The sequence below is a fragment of the Watersipora subatra genome, chromosome 4 (genome assembly GCF_963576615.1).
Source record: "Watersipora subatra chromosome 4, tzWatSuba1.1, whole genome shotgun sequence".
Classification (NCBI taxonomy): Eukaryota; Metazoa; Bryozoa; class Gymnolaemata; order Cheilostomatida; family Watersiporidae; genus Watersipora; species Watersipora subatra.
In genome coordinates this window covers 36,002,402-36,020,796 of record NC_088711.1, presented here as the reverse complement: position 1 = coordinate 36,020,796, position 18,395 = coordinate 36,002,402, and the positions used below count along the sequence as shown (strand labels likewise).

The following is an 18,395-nucleotide window of genomic DNA, read 5'->3' as shown; positions in this document are numbered from 1 at the left end:
GAGTGTATGTGTATCACACAGTTCCAAATATTTAATACCATGCAAGGCAATGCTTGTAAATTAATGTATCATGTATAACTGACTGACTCATTATCTAAACTATGCTAATACTACAACAAGCCTAAGCTTTATCTTAGTTGATTAGGAATGATGAAAGTATGAGGCCATTAAATTTAAATTTTAGACCCACGGATTCTTAGCTATTTGGAGCACACCTTTAACGGGTGATATCGTTGAGATTTAAGGTGATCTCTGTTTGCTAGGTTTCCTTTTGTGTCTATGTTAAAAGATGAGGCTGTATGTGCTTGCTTAAAAATTAAACCATTCTCATTTTTTCTGAGTAGTTGATTTTCTAGGGACAACTTGAAATGTCTCTTCTTATTTTTTTGTTGCACTGATTGTTTCTTCCAAACTCATTTTATTTCCATTTTAATGAATATATCACCGGTGAAGTTAAGGACTCAAGATGAATTTACTGTGTAATAAAATATTACCAATTATACCATTGCAAAATATTTGTTCTTTCACTAAAAAGCTGTAGAAATTAGGTATAAGACAGACTATCTTAAAAAAGATTTTTGCGGGGAGTTCCCCCGTACTCCCTCTATCGAGAGGGCGCTCCGGCGCCTCTCTCGGACTCTCTCCGCGCCGCTGCGCGGCTTGGGCGGACAGCTGGCCCCAGAGTCGTCTCGCCTACCTGTCACCATTGAGTAACCCCATAACAACCCTTACACTTCAAACACTGGTCATAGCGCAGGTATAGTCATAGTGCAGGTATAGTCATAGTGCAGGTATATTCAAGTGCAGGCTATTCATAATGCAGGTATATTAGTGCAGGTATATTAATAATGCAGGTATATTCATACCGCAGGTATATTCATAGCGCAGGCATATTCATAATGCAGGTATATTCATAGTGCAGGTATATTAATAATGCAGGCATATTCATAATGCAGGCATATTCATAGTGCAGGTATATTAATAATGCAGGCATATTCATCATGCAGGTATATTCATAGTGCAGGTATATTGAAAATGCAGGCATACTCATAGTGCAGGCATATTCATAGTGCAGGCATATTCATATTGCAGGTATATTCATAATGCAGGTATATTCGTAGTGCAGGTATATTCCTATATACATGTAATGTACTAGTATCTATCAAACATTGGCAAACATCAACATCTACCACTAACATCTAGACTAGCACCTATACACCTGAACTAACTTGCTATCATAAGGTAAGGTATTGCCACCACCTACTTGCTATCATAAGGTAAGGTATTGTGACCACCTACTTGCTATCATAAGGTAAGGTATTGTCACCACCTACTTGTTATCATAAGGTAAGGTATTGTCACCACCTACTTGCTATCATAAGGTAAGGTATTGTCACCACCTACTTGTTATCATAAGGTAAGGTATTGTCACCACCTACTTGCTATCATAAGGTAAGGTATTGTCACCACCTACTTGTTATCATAAGGTAAGGCATTGTCACCACCTACTTGCTATCATAAGGTAAGGTATTGTCACCACCTACTTGCTATCATAAGGTAAGATATTGTCACCACCTACTTGCTATCATCAGGTAAGGTATTGTCACCACTTACTTGCTATCATAAGGTAAGGTATTGTCACCACCTACTTGCTATCATAAGGTAAGGTATTGTCACCACCTACTTGCTATCATCAGGTAAGGTATTGTCACCACCTACTTGCTATCATAAGGTAAGGTATTGTCACCACCTACTTGCTATCATAAGGTAAGGTATTGCCACTACCTACTTGCTATCATAAGGTAAGGTATTGTCACCACCTACTTGCTATCATAAGGTAAGGTATTGTCACCACCTACTTGCTATCATAAGGTAAGGTATTGTCACCACCTACTTGCTATCATAAGGTAAGGTATTGTCACCGCCTACTTGTTATCATAAGGTAAGGTATTGTCACCACCTACTTGCTATCATAAGGTAAGGCATTGTCACCACTTACTTGCTATCATAAGGTAAGGTATTGTCACGAGCTGACTCGCTGTTATCCTTTATACTGAGTTGAAACTTGTTATTGAATACAAACATGCTACATAGTCATCATATTTCACCATGTAATATATAAATCTCACTTACTGATGAAGAGTCACGATTTCATGTAAATCACAGCTAAAACAAGCCTATCACATTCTACCTTCTAATGCAGCCAGTGAGGTGATGATCTATACCTTTAATCTCTGTGATAAAGTATTAGCATGAGTGACAACTCTCAACTTTAGAAAGGAATATACAAGTAGTTGATCATACCAAATATGGTCAGCCAGTAGTAGTGGAATTGCATCGGGTTGGTGCTGATAATGCACTGGTACTCTCCCTCATCTGAGGAATCCACATTTATAATGTTTAAGTTCCAGTTTCGGTCAAACACTGAGACTGTGAACCTCGTGTCGTCGATCATTCTTTGTTCATTATAGTACAATACGTTACTCATTTTGTCCATCCAGATTACCTGAATAACAGAAATAGGTTTAATAAATTATACATATACACAAAACATAATGTAAAGAAGTATTTAGAACTAACCTAAGTCTTACATGGTTTAAATATGGAGCAATGTGTTGCTATGAGATGGTTTATCGTAGACATGGTCATGATATGTAGAGTACATACGAACTTATTTAAAGTAGACTGAACTAAAGTTGATTTTATATTGTATTTATGTTTTGGCTATTGCTTTCTCTATTTATGATATAGAAAGTTGATATAATCTTCATGGTTTTTTTGGAAAAGCAAATAGATTGCCAGTTCAAAAGCAAATAAAGTGCTAGCTGGAAAGCACAGAGAATGCTAGCTAAAAATAATATAAAGTGCTAGCTAAAAGCAAATGGAGTACCAGCTAAAAAGCAGACAGAGTACTAACTGAAAAGCAAACAACAAACAATGCTTGCAGAACCCAATGTTTTACTATCACAGTAATCTTCATAGCAAATCTGTCAGACTTATGTGATTGCTGCACGTAATGAACACAACAAACTTGATTTGATCATCCTTATACAGTTTACACGCACTAGTCAATGAATAGAATCCAAACAAGTGCATAGAAGCTAAAGCAGCAACCAGAGTCTTAAAAACTAATGATGCTAATTATGCATTCACCAGCTGATGATTTGTGGAATCAAACAAACCTGTTAATTTAGTTTAGTATTTTTTTAATTGTTTCATGAACAAATACCCATTTTGAAGACTGTGTATGAGATATTCGAAAGGGGAGTCTCAATGGTAAGAATTTTGAGTTCATCCTGAATCATTCTTGTTCATTATATCAAATATTAGGTGAATGCCTGGTGCTATTAGTTATATTTCTCCTGATGGTCCAGAATTGTCTAACAGTCATACAGTCACATAAATCACTAACTTAAGTCATACAGTCATATAAATCACTAACCGAAGTCATACAGTCATATAAAGCACTACAAATCATTTACAATTACTCATTTTAGTATAACTGGTTTGGTTTTTTACACAGTCGGCCCTCATTAAAATGGACCCCATTAATTTAGAGATAAGATTAACAAGAGTAAGAAATTTAGGCATAGCAGCTGCGATCAATGTACAGTCACGTCCCAAAAATTTATAATCGGTTTATAATGATTTTTTCATAAAACACTCATCCATTCGAGTTGGAGTTGTTAATATAAATCACTCCCAGAAATGACATACACTTTTCAATCATATTATTTGTGTAGTATTCGATTTTCAGGATAGTGAAATGTAATTTTACACGATTTACAAGCATGTTAAGAAGCCACAACCTAAGTTTGAAAAAGTAACTTATTTGATCTTCACTATAATAAAAGTTCTGCCCATCGCAAAGGTGTTAGCATTAATGAGAAAGGTTGCCTCACACAGAAATTGAACATGGACTCTTCGTTTTACAGACCAGCCCACTAGCCACTACACCACTCACCCGCCTTGCCTTTTTCATAGGTTAGTTATGCACATAATGACTACTCATTACGATCTCTCACGGTGCAAGGGACTGCCGAGTGTGCTAGTATACAGCAAAACAAAACTACTGCAATACTTCGCGTGAACAGACATCTCTGCAAATAGTTTGCAATGATAGGAGTTGTTTAACCTTTGTTGCTATTAAAAATATGACCACAGCTTAGAATCGTTTTCTCACCGGCTAAATATTTTTAATGTAAATACAGTATGGCGTTGTATACTGCACAGCATATAGCACAATGTATATAAGCCTTATTAATATGATTTATCCTATAGAAATAGATCTATCTATAGACACATCCGATTAAACTAAGGACTACCCACCATCCCTATTAGTCAGTTTTAACGATTGTCGACTGTAATTTGATTTATTTCGTAAGCACAAAGTATTTTTGTACTTGACTATTTTTACTAATAATTTGTAAAGCATTTTTCTTGAGCAAAAACAAAATAATACAAATTGCTACACAAGCGTTATTGCTAGCACAAATTGTTGACTATTCATATTAAATAACAAATACAGTCATATTTCAACATACGAACTTAATGCGTTCCGAGACTGAGCTCGTATGTTAATTTGCTCGCATGTTGGTGCAATTTATTTATATATAGAACAATTAAATATATATTGATTGGTTTCCTTACTCTAAAAATGCAAATAAAACACTCAAAACAAGATATTGTAACATAAAGAACATGTTGGTTATTGTCCTAACTTACCCCATGCTTTCAAAAAACAACAAATAAAAAATAATGCAAGGAAATGTGATTAATTAAAATGTAAAATTAAATACATACAATAGCAGCTAACGCTAGCATTTGCCAGAGAGGGAGATATAAGTTATCCTTCATTACGACAGTTGACTTTGATAAATCTGGATTTTATCAATGTCTTAACAGACAAACTTAGAAGCAAACCTAAAAGCAAACTTTCATTTTCAACTTAACGTAATTAAAATTTCTTCGGCGTTCATAGTTTGAAGTTTCTCGCTGGTTAACTAATTTTTCCTTTATTTCGCTTTCACGACCAACCGGCCGTTTTAAGATAAACCTATCTAAAAACGTTTGCCTTTGTCGCCCTTTCAACATGTTGCGATCAGGACGAACTAAGGTGTCGTCACAACGGGTTAATGCACGACCACTAGCCAACTAATCCGAATGTCTATTTTTATAGTTTTGATAGATAGCACCCGGCCTTTTCACGTAGCATCGTTTCAGTACGCCGTCACCGGCCAATTGTTTATCTTTTAACCAATGTCTGAGCAGTCTCTCAATCAGCGGTCGTGAAGATCGCTGTGCCGTTTATAAACTATCGTTAGTCCTTTTGCGAACTAAATGCCCTGAATATTATCCTTCTATTTGATAATTGTGGATGTATTTCTGTCAAATTGCTGAGCTAGCTCAATCACGCATATATATTTCGCATATTTTTCAATAATTTCCCGTTTAATATTAACTGTTATCATTCGCTTTTTCTTTGCATTATTTTTCATTTTACTGGCAAACTTTCGGTCAACGCACAGTACTTTTAATTCACATAATTCTGCCCTGAAAATCGCGCACAAAAAAAAACACGATACAAAAGTATAACCTGAGCAGTTGAAAAATACAGAGTGATGCTGTTCTCATAAAACACCTCCGGCATACTTGGCAAGTGACTCACGTGCTCATATCTCAAACATGGCTCGTATGTTAGTGCTAACACTTGCTTAAAAGCTGGCTCGTATCTCAAATTTCTCGTATGTTGGAGCACTCGTAAGTTGAAGTATTACTGTATGCAAATGCTATTTCAATAGCAGCAATAAACAGTCCATCAAGAGTTTCATGGTCTTTCCAGAATTTTCTAGCAGACAATGCACTGTTTAGTAGGGCAGTTTGTGTATCCACAGTTAATATTTACACTAAACCTCGGTGTGTATTGCGAGGGTTTTACTGATAAGCCCACACTGTACACGCGTACGGAAGTGATATGCAAACACAACTAAGGCTCACATGAGTGGTAGCATTTCATGATCTTGTGTACGTAGCAAGGTGTGAGAAAGTTGTGTACAAGTGCTATCACACTTTTATTAGGGTAGCCGAGTTCTATTAGGGTAGTTGAATTCTATTAGGGTAGTCGAGTTCTATTAGGGTAGTCGAGAGCAGCACCCGGATAGAACTCAAGAACTCAAGCAACTAGTTCCTTGTTTAGTTACGTAGCTTATTAACTCTCTATTAATTATGGGGCCTGATGAACAGATTGCATCATTTAATCAAAATGACTGCTGTCAGAGGGCACTCAATAAATTGCTATATATAACTGATATTATCTGCGCTGCTTCAACACTTTTAGCATAGCAAATTGGAAAGAGTGCGACAGCAAATGACAGCAAATGACAGCAAATGACGGAAGAGTAATTAATGGAATATGGATTATTAGGGACTCACTGGATTAACATATGTTGTGTGAGAAGCAGAGGAAAGGCTAGTGACAAAGAGATCAGTACAATATTATACAAACAGAAAGACAAGTATACAATAAGATAAGAGAGCCTACATTTCTAATAAAATGCTACAAAATATTGAAATGCAAGTTCATTTGCCATTCCTTAACAATATTTCTGAAAACTGTCTCATCTATTTAATGATATTTTAAATACTTTCAAGCTAATATATGTTTAAATTTTTAGAAAGAAAAAAGTGAATTAAGGCATTTCAGAGTGAAATGCTTCTTCTGTTACGAATGCCTGAAAAGCTGCCAGTTGCATCTCCTACATAATTTGTTCCAAATTTCTGCAGGCTGGTATGTATATATAACTATTCATTCGCATGGGTTATTACCAACAAAGTGATTGTTGTTCACTACGTGCCAAAAGAAAAAGCAAAATATTAAAAGACAAAAATCAGGAATTATTGCATGAGTTGAACAGACAAACTTTGAAAATTGGTAATCTAGTAGTATTGCGGAGGAGTCAGGGTAGTGCATTGAAGGTTGTAGTAACAGAAAATTCATAAACTGAAACATATGATGGTGGATGTAGTATGCTGGTGTGAAGGAATATAAAACAATGTTTGTCATATGTTTGGAAAGAGAAAAACAAATATTCTTGGCATAGTTTACACAGGATTTTGAAACCGCTAACACAAGTGAAAAAATAAGCAAGTTTGGGATGTTTTTACAAGATTTCTTGCAAAACTTATTTTACATTAACACAAAAATGAGCTGGAAACATTAACTCTGCTGAACGTTCATTATACAATTTCATGTTAACCATAGTATTAGGGCAGGTCAGTATTTGTTGATACACCGTAGTATAGTAGGCGCTTTCATCATAGCAAAACATATGAGCACAAGTTCATGGCAACACTGATATACACCGTACATACCGCAAAACCTTTATTTTTTAACCCTTTTAGGGTGGGGTTTGGGGTGATGTTCAATTAGAGGGAAGCGCTGTATTTTTCAACTAGATCATCAGAATTTTGGGAAGAGATATTTAATCCTTTTACAGGTGAAATGCTAATATCGTCTATATTTTGCACTCTCCTTCAGACCATCGACAATAAATCCGTCAGCCTCAGCACTTTTGCTAAACCGTTTTTATATATGTCTAAGTATCAGACCAAGTTAAACAAGGAGCTACTTTGATTATAAAATATTAGCGAGTTACAGTTATTAATGATTTCTACGGTGTCGGTTTCAAAGTTGTAAAAAACCTAAAGCTTTAGAGTTAGAAAACGGACATAACATTTTTATGTTTTAAAGACGTTTTTAATGTTTTAAAAATATTTTAAAATACACCATAACAATGGCTGTTATTACAGTGTTCTTGAAAAGTATTCTCCTCGTTCATCAAAATCCTTTAAAGCCTCCAGGTAAGATTGTAAACTACATTATGGACGAATCTGAAAACAATGGATATGATTTACAGCTTAATGATTTCGAATCAGAGTGTAGTTTTGATGATTGCAATGATCGATCTTCTCAGGTGCACCAACACTAAAACCATGGCAACTATAACAGCAACAACAAAAGAATTAATTGTTATTGGTGTAACCGCGTTATTATTAGTATGATTTTGTGGACTTTTTTCTACTGATCACTTTCTATTACGAGTTCGTAAAGATCAAACAATGTGAAAGTGGCAGGCAAATCGAGGTGGCTTTTATAGAAGAAGGGTTGAAAAATATGTGGCATTTTATTAAAGGTGGCATTCAAATAGAGGTGTCATTCAAACAGAGGCTTCACCGTATATTCATTTTGCACAGAACGCACATCTAAAAAAATAATTTCGTAGTAAGAGTTGCTGTATTTTTATATTTGAAGTTGTATAATTAATAACATAACCAAAAACTTATTTTTCCAAGCCACAGCCTGTCACGTGTAAGCTATGAGAAGCATTACTGCTGTACATAGGAAAGAATAATAAGATGACAATAGATGTGGAGAGGAAGTTTGAGATGTCAAGGACAAGTAGTACTACAGGAACAAACCTGCACTTGCGCAAGCTAGATAAGAGAAACCATAAACATTCAATGATATAGACTTGACTTGATGGCAGTTCAGCAGCACCAGAAGCTTTGCTGACGCTGTGTGCGTTCCTTTGAACACCTGACCTCGCTTTCATCTACTTTTTAAATATGACTTGGGCAAAATTTTGATACATTTTATCAGAAAGTATCGGTATTTCCTATTTTTGCGATTGTTTTTAATGTTGGAGGTGATCTGACTGCCAGAATGTTTCAAGACTAAAATTGACAGTTCTTAATCACAGTTCAAACACTCAGGAGGAAAATATGTGTGAAATGATGTCACTAGTTGCAATCGTCGCCATAGCTGATATCGGCTATTGCGTTTAAGTTGCAGCGTCTCTGTTCTGTCAGTCTCTGTGCAATTATTGATGTGGTAATCGCACTTTCACTTGATTTTAGCATCTTAATTGCATTAAAGTTTTGTCGATTTTAGTCTTGAAACATCCTGGCAATCAGATCACCTCCAACATCAAAAACTATCGCAAATGATAGAAAATCTCGATACTTTCTGATAAAATCTGCTAAAATTTTGCCCAAGTTCATTTTTACATGCCTGACCAATACATGGCATCTAAAAGTTTGTTTTTACCAGAAAAGATTGTAGCAGTTGACAATTAGTACAAAGAAAGCTACAATTGAGATGAGCAAACAGCTCGGTTGGCAACTCAAATTATAGGATAGTAGAGGTTGACAAAGTTTCTTTTTTTAAACATTCGATGAGAATATACAACTACCACAAATTTGTGAGCTTTTGTTTTATAATCTGAGACTAATATTACTTTTGTCACACAGAACAGTCAATAGACACTCTCAAAGTAACATGGGAAGATAACTCACTCTCAAGTCAGGTTCTTGTGAGTCAATCGAACACGGAAGTTGAGCAGTTTGTCCTTTCAACGCTGTTACATTGAGCTCTGATACTCCTTCCGAAACTAAAATAATAATAATAATAGTAATAAGGAATTGTACTAGTTATAAAATATAACTGATATGGGCGAGCTGAGCACAAACTGACTATAAAACTAAACAAACAATTTTTTAATAATTGATGCCTTAAATGCAAAGTCATAGGGTGTTGGCGTTCGACCAAAGTGTCTTTTACTCTGAACTGAATAGCTAAGGTTACGATCATTCCATGTTTTTTTGTTGAATTGCATGTTCTGCTCACAGCTGATCGTTATGTTTCTGATCCCCAAGTTTGCGGTTATCCGCAAGATGGAAATCGCCAAAATCCACAGGTCAAGGAAGTTTTGCTGCCCAAAATTTTTTTCAGCTGTTTCAGACTGGTGAAGGATGAAAATGGCACTTACAGATGATGCGCAAAAAAACGCAGCGCAAGCTAGTCCAGTTTATACATGTTCCATACTTGAGTCATTATTTCGAATTGAGCAGTTCTGAATGCGCCGCTATGACCTCTGACATAAAAATCCTTATTTTTTTAACAAAGCGCCTGCATTAATCCGCATCATATGAATGTCCGTTGAAATTCGCATATGTTAATAACGGCAACTCAATGTGCGCATAACTCCAAATCTGTACCATCCGCGTCATGAAAAAAGTGATTGAGAGCATGATAGCACCATCTGGCAAATTGTGTCAATAAATAAACTTGATCATAAATGAAATTAATTCACTCTTTTCATCTAATTTAGGCTGCAGTCTGATTGGCCCTTACAAGCAATTCGGTCACTCCCACATTTCACTCTTGCTGATTTCTGCTAACACCTGGAGTTGTCAAACCTATTAGTATTTACCATGACCTTTCCATTATTCTAAAAGGCAGGCTTGCACATCTAAAGATATTATAAACTATAAGATAAGTAGCCTTGTCGGGTATTTCTGCCAACACTTGGGAATCACAACCAGTCCAGCCCAGTTTGATTCCCAAATGTTGGCAGACATTGTAGGATTTCGTGTCACGATTATCTTGCACAAAATACATGATTGACATTTTCCATGGCTGACCCATCGTAGTATGGAGTTCTTGAACTATGGCAAACTTCCTCTTCAGTTCTGCCCTTGCCTGGCAGATCTGCTCTATAGCTTTGACATTGGCTGGCAGACATCCTCTGACAGGATTAGATGTGAAGTCATGAAGTCAATCACCTGCCTTTTGCAGTTCTTTTTAATGATGAAACTATTTATTTGAGTTTTAAATTCCTTTTTTCCTACTCACTTATGTTAAATGATAATTGTTAGCTGTTAACAGTGAGCAGTTATCGTAGAACCTCTAACGCCACCTTTAATTGAAGGCTATCTCCATTTGACCGCCTCTATAGAAGGATTGAAAAATAGAGCGCCGCCCTTTAATTGAACGCCACCTATAATTGAAGGCTATCTCCATTTGACCGCCTCTATAGAAGGATTGAAAAATAGAGCGCCGCCCTTTAATTGAACGCCACCTTTAATTGAAGGCTATCTCCATTTGACCGCCTCTATAGAAGGATTGAAAAATAGAGCGCCACCCTTTAATTGAACATTGAATGCCCGCCACCATTTGACCGCTTTAACATTTGTTGATCTATTTGAACCAATAATAGCAAGTGACCAGTAGAAAAGTGTACACAAAATCGTGCTGATAATGACTAGGTTACATCGATAACAATTAATTCTTTCGTTGTTTTTGTTCATATTGAAGTCTGTTTTCCAACTTCATAGCTTTCCATTCTTTTGCTAAAACTTTGAAAGTAACACCATAGAAATATTGAATAGCTGTATCAGGCTAATAATAGTTCCTTGTTTAACGCGGTCTCAATTCTTCAACGTCTGTGCAAAGCGGTTTACATTTATTTAAATGACTAGATTTAGGCTAAAAGTTGTGCTTTGCGTCCATCCGGCTAAAAGTTTATCATCTGGACAAAATGTAACGCGTAAAAGTTTTGCTCTGCTAAAAAACTCAGTTGGACACTAATATGTTGCACACTCGTCCAACAGTGCAGAAGAATAGTTGAGGTCAGAAGGCATTGTGGAAGGTATTGAACAGTCAGAATATGTCTGTTCCATCAGAAGCAACAATCAGAACCCAACTGGCCGAGCAAATCATGCCAATATTTGTGCTTCAAAAATGTTAATTTTTGTTTCTGCATGTATTATAATTATGGTTTGTTTATGTCACTTGTTCTTGAATATACATATGTGTAGCAATTGATAGATTATTATTGTTATATCACTTTTAAATTTGCAGATTTATAGCATATTATTTGATAGCATCCTTGCGTTTATTTTAACACGGCTTACATTGGACCGATGCTCACAACTCCTCTTCTATTGCACATAAAAGCTAATTTTGGCTACAAACTAGACAACATATCAATGAGCTCAAAAAGCTTTTATGCAAAAATAAAATAAAATTGCCTTCAAAATTAAAATGAAATAAAAAAATTGAAAGCTCCAACAAATAGCAAAGAACACAGGCTATAATACTCTCACAGGTTAATAGTAAGCAATAGATATCAACTGGTAGAGATATGTCTCAGCTTCCCAATGCATATTTATTTAGAGATCTTTGAAAAGTTAGAGGTAAGTTAGCAGATTTATTGTATTCAAAATGGCTAATGTTGCTCCGCCAGAAGGAGAGTGCACAATAACCTATAGGCGACATTCACTTCGCCCATAAAGGGTTAAATTCATCTTCCCAAATTTCTGATGAGCTACATGTATTTAAAAAATACGATGCCAGCCTTTATTTGACTGCCAACTTTATTTGACCAACACAATAGGGAAAGGGTTGAAAAATAGAGCGTCATGGCATTCAAATGGAGGTTTTACGATAACCTCTAATAAACAAGGAAAGGTTTAGGTGTTTACGCATTATACATTACGCATTATACATTACGCATTATACATTATGCATTATACATTACGCATTATACATTACGCATTATACATTACGCATTATACACTACGCATTATACATTATGCATTATACATTACGAACACCAGCTTTCAAAGAAATGTGTTCTGTTCGTCAAAACAAGCAACAGGATAGTCTAATGTTACTTGTAGTGTGTTAGTCATCATTTTATTGTCTATAGTGTTGAACAAGCCAACTCAGTACAATGTTTGACATTTCCTTATGGATAGTTCCAAGGCCATAAGCAGATGTCTCTGATTTTCAGCTCACATTAAGTGTTTTTGCATTGCATAGATGTTTCACAATACTCAAACGGGATAGTTTTTAGATGTCATTGAAAACATTTAGGTTTTTATTTGAGTTTTTACAACCTGAATATAAATTACAATACATTTATCTTCTTATAATATAAAAACTTGCAGGATAACCTTTATACCTGTTTTGCAAAAACTGGAATTTGGTTACTGATAACAAAAGACTTGCAGATTTTAGGTGACCTTTAGGAAGTGAAGGCCCAAAAGTTGATTTGCCAAAGAGCATGCTCCATTATACCTCTGATGCTAATGTATCATTAGTAATTCATTTTAACAGACGATGAAAAACTAATACATAAACATGACAGACGTATTTACAAGATTTTAGCTGAGGAATTCCATCGCTAAAAGGAGTAGGATGGGAGGTGTTACAATAAGGCCTATTTTGCAGCCAATATTCACTACATTCACGATGTTTCCATGATGTGGTTAATTCACAAGTATGTGTCATCTGGAAGATGAAAACAGCAAGTCAAGTGAGTTTGTTTTACTCACAAATTGTTATCAAATGTTTGATGCTTGCAAAAGATGGAAACGGAACTTGCAAATGGTGCGCAAGAAAATGCTCCGCAAGCTATTCCATTTGAAACTTTTTCCACACTTCATTCATTCATATTTTGAAAGTGTGCAGCTAAGTGAGACAGGAGTACACGGTATGACCCTATGACCCCTAGATAAGAATTTCTTATCTTTTTCTTATCAATAAAAACAGTGAATATGGTCATCTATTGAATATTTTCGCTAATTTACTAAATCTGATAATTTTTAAATATGGCCTGCTGTCTTTGTCTATGCTTCACTAATGGCAGCAGGAAATCATTATTGTCAATCAATGTGATTGCACTGCCTTATCAGACTCATCAGTTGAGAGCTGCCGGTGCTGTTGAGCACTGTTGAGCATATTCCATTTGTTATAATGAACACAGAGTTCCCAATACCTGCCAGAGGGAGGTTAGGTTAGGATTACGTGAAAGCTTTTGCATCATGACAAAAAGGGCTGAAAATGTCTATTAACAACACATGCATATTTCGCTTCATCTGCAAAGAGGATAAATTTATGTTTTAATGGAAAGCAACCCTAAAAATGGTGATGACATTGTAAGTAGTTTTTGTCTGTTTGCACAACTCAGTAGAATTGTTTAGTACATATAGGGAGGGCACTAACTCAGGTTGGCAGCAAAAACAACGAAATGTCTTTATCAGACTTTTTACGGCTGTAAAACGTTGATAGGCCAACATCTTTTGCTTATGCTCACTGTTAGGCAGAACTGACCAATCAGAATTCTTGAGGTCATACTCAATACGTATAAGGTGAAGGTCAGACTCATGAATTATGGCCAAGGTATCTAGAATGATAGTGATAGTTGAATATTCTATCTTGACTCTACCATAAACTCCCCAAATACCAAATAGTTGCTAGCTAATGCCGCACAAGCTAGTCCATTTTAAACATTTTCCTCACCTCAGTCGTTCCTTTTCCGATTTGATGAAACCGGAGTGCACATTATATTATAAATCTTTCTATGATATTTAGAAAATATCTATTGACTGTTACTTATGACAATAGTGATATTAGCCTTAGATTATAATGCAAAAGCTTACAAATTTGGGGTAGTTATATGTGCCCGGATGTTCAAGAAAAAAGCTTTGTCAACCACTACTATCCTACAATTTGAATTGTCACACTCGCCGCTTTCTACGACATCTGGCATAGAAATCCTTGTAATTTTTAACAAAGTGCTCGCGGTAAGACGCACCATGCGATGTCGATTGAAACACTTATTCCACGGTAACTCAACGAGCGCACAAATCCAAATCCATATAATCCGCGCCATAAAAACATAGTGATAGCATTTGGCATTGACTTATAGCGGACTGATGTGAGAATATTGGACAGATCATGGCAGTAGATGGCAGACTACAAAGGTTATGCTGAAAATCCTGTTTAATTTATAATAGTCAATCAATAAAATTGTGGGTGCTGAGAGAAATTGTTAACTATTTAACTCTGTTTATTCAGTTTCAAAATTCAGGAAATCTTCAGGAACTCGATTTAAGATTTGCAAGCCAATGGGAAATTTTTGACGCTTGAAGTTATTTGTTTATTTGAAATTGTCGGTATTGTCTCGGCAGTCTGACATGTTCAGTGAAATGCAACACTACTCAAAGATACTCTACGAATAAATAAATAAGTTTTATTGTTAGAGCTCACAATCTCTATGTATTGTTGCTACTAGATATAGCAACAGTGGCCGAGGTGTCTAGAGGCTGAGAAAGTGTTTAGAAATGACCAAAGTTTATACTGACATCAATAACTACTCCGAGCTTCAAAAATGTTAAGTTCTGAGCAAAAAAGACCCAATATTGAGGTTTCAGTCACGTAAACATGATAAAAGATTTGGTTAGCTGCAGCCGTTTGTTTGTAGTGCAAATGTTCCACAAGCAGACAAATGTATATTCTCACAGGTTGACCAGAGGGTCAACTGCTTTATTAAAAATATGTTTGTTCATTATATGAATGTACGTACATACATGTACATGTACATACGTACACATGTATTGTACATACATATGTATATATGGATGTGTGTACATGGGTATGTACATATGTATGTGCATGCATATGTACATACATACATGTATGTATGCGCATACATATGTACATAAATATGTATGTGCATACATATGCACATACATATGTATGTACACATGCATGTACACATGTATGTACATATGTATGTATACATGTATGTACGTACATACATGTGTAGGCCCTATGTAAGTATGTACATATGTACATACGCATGTATGTACATATGTTTGTACATATGTTTGTACATATGTATGTATGTACATACATATGCATGTATGTATGTACATATGTATGTACTTATGTATGCATGTACATATGTAGGGCCTATGTACCTATAAAGTTTTATTGGAATTGCTAATCATCAAAAAATGATGTTTTTACTTATATGACAAAAGAAAAAAAAACTGAAAAGACAGAAATCTGGAAATATTGCGTGAGTTGAACAAAAGTATTTTAAAAGTTGGTAATCTAATAGTATTGCGGAGTCAGGATAGTGATTTGTAGGCTGCAGTAGCAAAAGGTTCATAAACTAGTAGTTTGTTGAAATAGTTGAATTAGATATTAACGAGGCACCACAAAGTCAGCAAGCTGTTTAGATCTACTGTATTTTAGCGTTCAGTAAAGTTCTGGCCTAAATTGATTACATATTAAATGTCTTTGTCTGCAAATTTAGCTTCTATGAATCTGTGAATTCTATTTTATTAGTTCATTACAGATGATAATCTTTTAATTGCTCACAGTTGGTTACCAAATCTATTTACATTCAAACTAACTGACTGCTTGATAGTATATTTGATTTTGCTACAAATTCTCAATTTAATAAGTTTACACCCATTTTAGAACAGAATCGGTCAGCTTAGACACAATTCCATCGACCTATGACCACGCAAAAAATATTTTTCAATATTGTCAATATGATTGATATCAACTCAAAAGAGGTGATATTTTATATACCCTATATGCTTTCCAAATAATGTTATTAAATTTTGGCTTTTTAGCTGTAATAAACTTATCAGCAATAGTCGGTAAGACAGGCAGTTCCTTTTTTCATAAGCTGCTCTCACATTAACAAAAATCGATTGAAATCTTACATTCTTAGAGAGCGAGCGCCTCAGCAACTTCTATAGCAATGAACATTGTTATATAACTAGTTCTTTGACTTGAATTCTTTAGCAGTTTTATTAGACAGATATGAACTTTCGTATTACCAACGCCTCTCAAACCAAATTAGGTCATGATTCTGGTAATTTCATGCACCGTGAGAAATTGTAATGAGTGATCACTATATGCATAATGAATTCGAGAAGTGGTTAGAGCGCCAGACTTTAACACGGAGGGTCCGAGTTCAATTCCTGCACGAGGCAAGTTTTTTTTAACGCTTTTAGCATGGCTTCAGACAGACGGTTGAACACTACTCTTTTTTAGTAAAGATCGAAAGAAAAACCCTTTTTACATAACGTTGTTTTATAATGTGGATTGGCGAGGTGTTGGTGTCTGGTATAAAGTATTTTTCTGGAAATGTAGAAATGTAATGGCGGTTAGGTAGCGTAACCCTAAATTAGCTAATTTTCTTATTCCTGGTGTTTGCTTAAATTATCCCAATTCATGTTGAAAATGCTTACAAAGAAGGTACTCGCCATCCTCCACGACACGCATCATCATAAGCTACCCGTGAAAGCGATCTAGCTCATAGCTACGCACCTTTTATGTAATATGAACATCGACAAAACTTGATCGCCGTTGAAACACTTCGATTCAATCGAAAGTACGATTATGACGTCTATAGTTGCACTTCGGCAAAGAGACCGACAGAACAGAGACGTGTAACGGTACAACTTTAATGTATTAGCCGATATCAATAATGAGACAGGCAATCTCGCAACTAGTGACATCATTTCGGCATGTACTTTTTCTTCAGAGCGTTTTGAGTGTGATCAAGTTTTGTCAATTTTAATCTTTAAAAGTTTTGGTAGTCTGATTACCTTAAACATAAAAAACAATCGCAAATAGTAGAAAATACCAATAATTTCTGATAAAATCTGTTAAAATTTTGTGCAAATTCATCTTTTACTCCTTCAGCCCTCTTGTTGCTGTTTAAAACCTACAATGACAATGTAGTTGGTGTGCATAGAGCAGAAACCAGACCGAAAGAGGATAAATTTGGAGATACCATGAACCAACAATGGATAGGACTGGTTTATGAAAATGCATTTGAATATGCACAGACTTCCCTTATCTGTGGATAAAATCAACCACACACACTGGCAGACAAGTAGAGGCAAGTGATAGCATGTCAGTAGCTGCAGGAGCTCCACTAGTCACCTGCACGCGCATGTCACTTATCTACAGCAAGCTTTGACCCACCATTAGATATTAATCATGTGGTTTGAAAGTATTTCTGGAGTCGTAACGCTCGCTGCCTGTGTCAGTGCAATGACTAACAAAATGTAGATAAAAACCAATGACTTGTCCATTAGCATATCATATTTGCTACGGCAGCGGCAGCGAGTGAAAATGAGAAGATGCAGTATCTGCAGGAACCTAATGCCGAACACACGCTAGTTTTAGTCCAATTGAATGTTCTCAAGTCTTGCAAGGTTTAAATCCAGCATCTTAGTTTCAAGCACAGATTTAGTGGCTGCACTATATTTCATAGACCTTCTTATATTCAAAATAGATTTTGCTAAAATAAAATTATTAGGGTTGGTTAGAAACTGGGAAATTTTGAATCATTCAATGATTGTTGTTATTAGAAAATAACGGCATTTTTATCATTATTTTTTGTTTGGGTCTTAACGCATTAAAACCGGGACTAAAGACAATTCGGGGAGTTGTTTTCTTAACAGATCCGACTTAAGTAAACTCGGTTGCAAATTTTCGCTTTCTTTTCCCTCCCTTGCAACTTAACTCTAATCATGAAAATTTTGCCGCTCTGTGCATGATAGCCTGTAATTGCCATTTCTAAGTTTTAATTTGGTGGGACTACTAATTCTTGAGATATCATCAAAATACTGAAAGCATATAAAACCAGCGAGGAATAGAAAAATGGCTGCTGACAAGACAGTAGTTTCTAATGATAGGTTTTGATAATGAAGGCTTTAAATTAGACAAAGCTAGA

The 18,395-nt window shown here is 35.6% G+C and overlaps 1 protein-coding gene across 1 annotated transcript in view; it reads right to left on the bottom strand.

The window, feature by feature from the left end:
- The window catches only part of LOC137393700 (neuronal growth regulator 1-like), a 43,609-nt gene that overhangs the window by 20,094 nt on the left and 5,120 nt on the right, over positions 1–18,395 (bottom strand). The window contains exons 2-3 of the mRNA XM_068080355.1: positions 9,355–9,449; positions 2,305–2,506 (exon numbers count right to left, since the gene is read on the bottom strand). Of these exons, the coding sequence (XP_067936456.1) occupies positions 2,305–2,506; positions 9,355–9,449 (297 nt within the window). The remainder of the gene's footprint in view (positions 1–2,304; positions 2,507–9,354; positions 9,450–18,395) is intronic.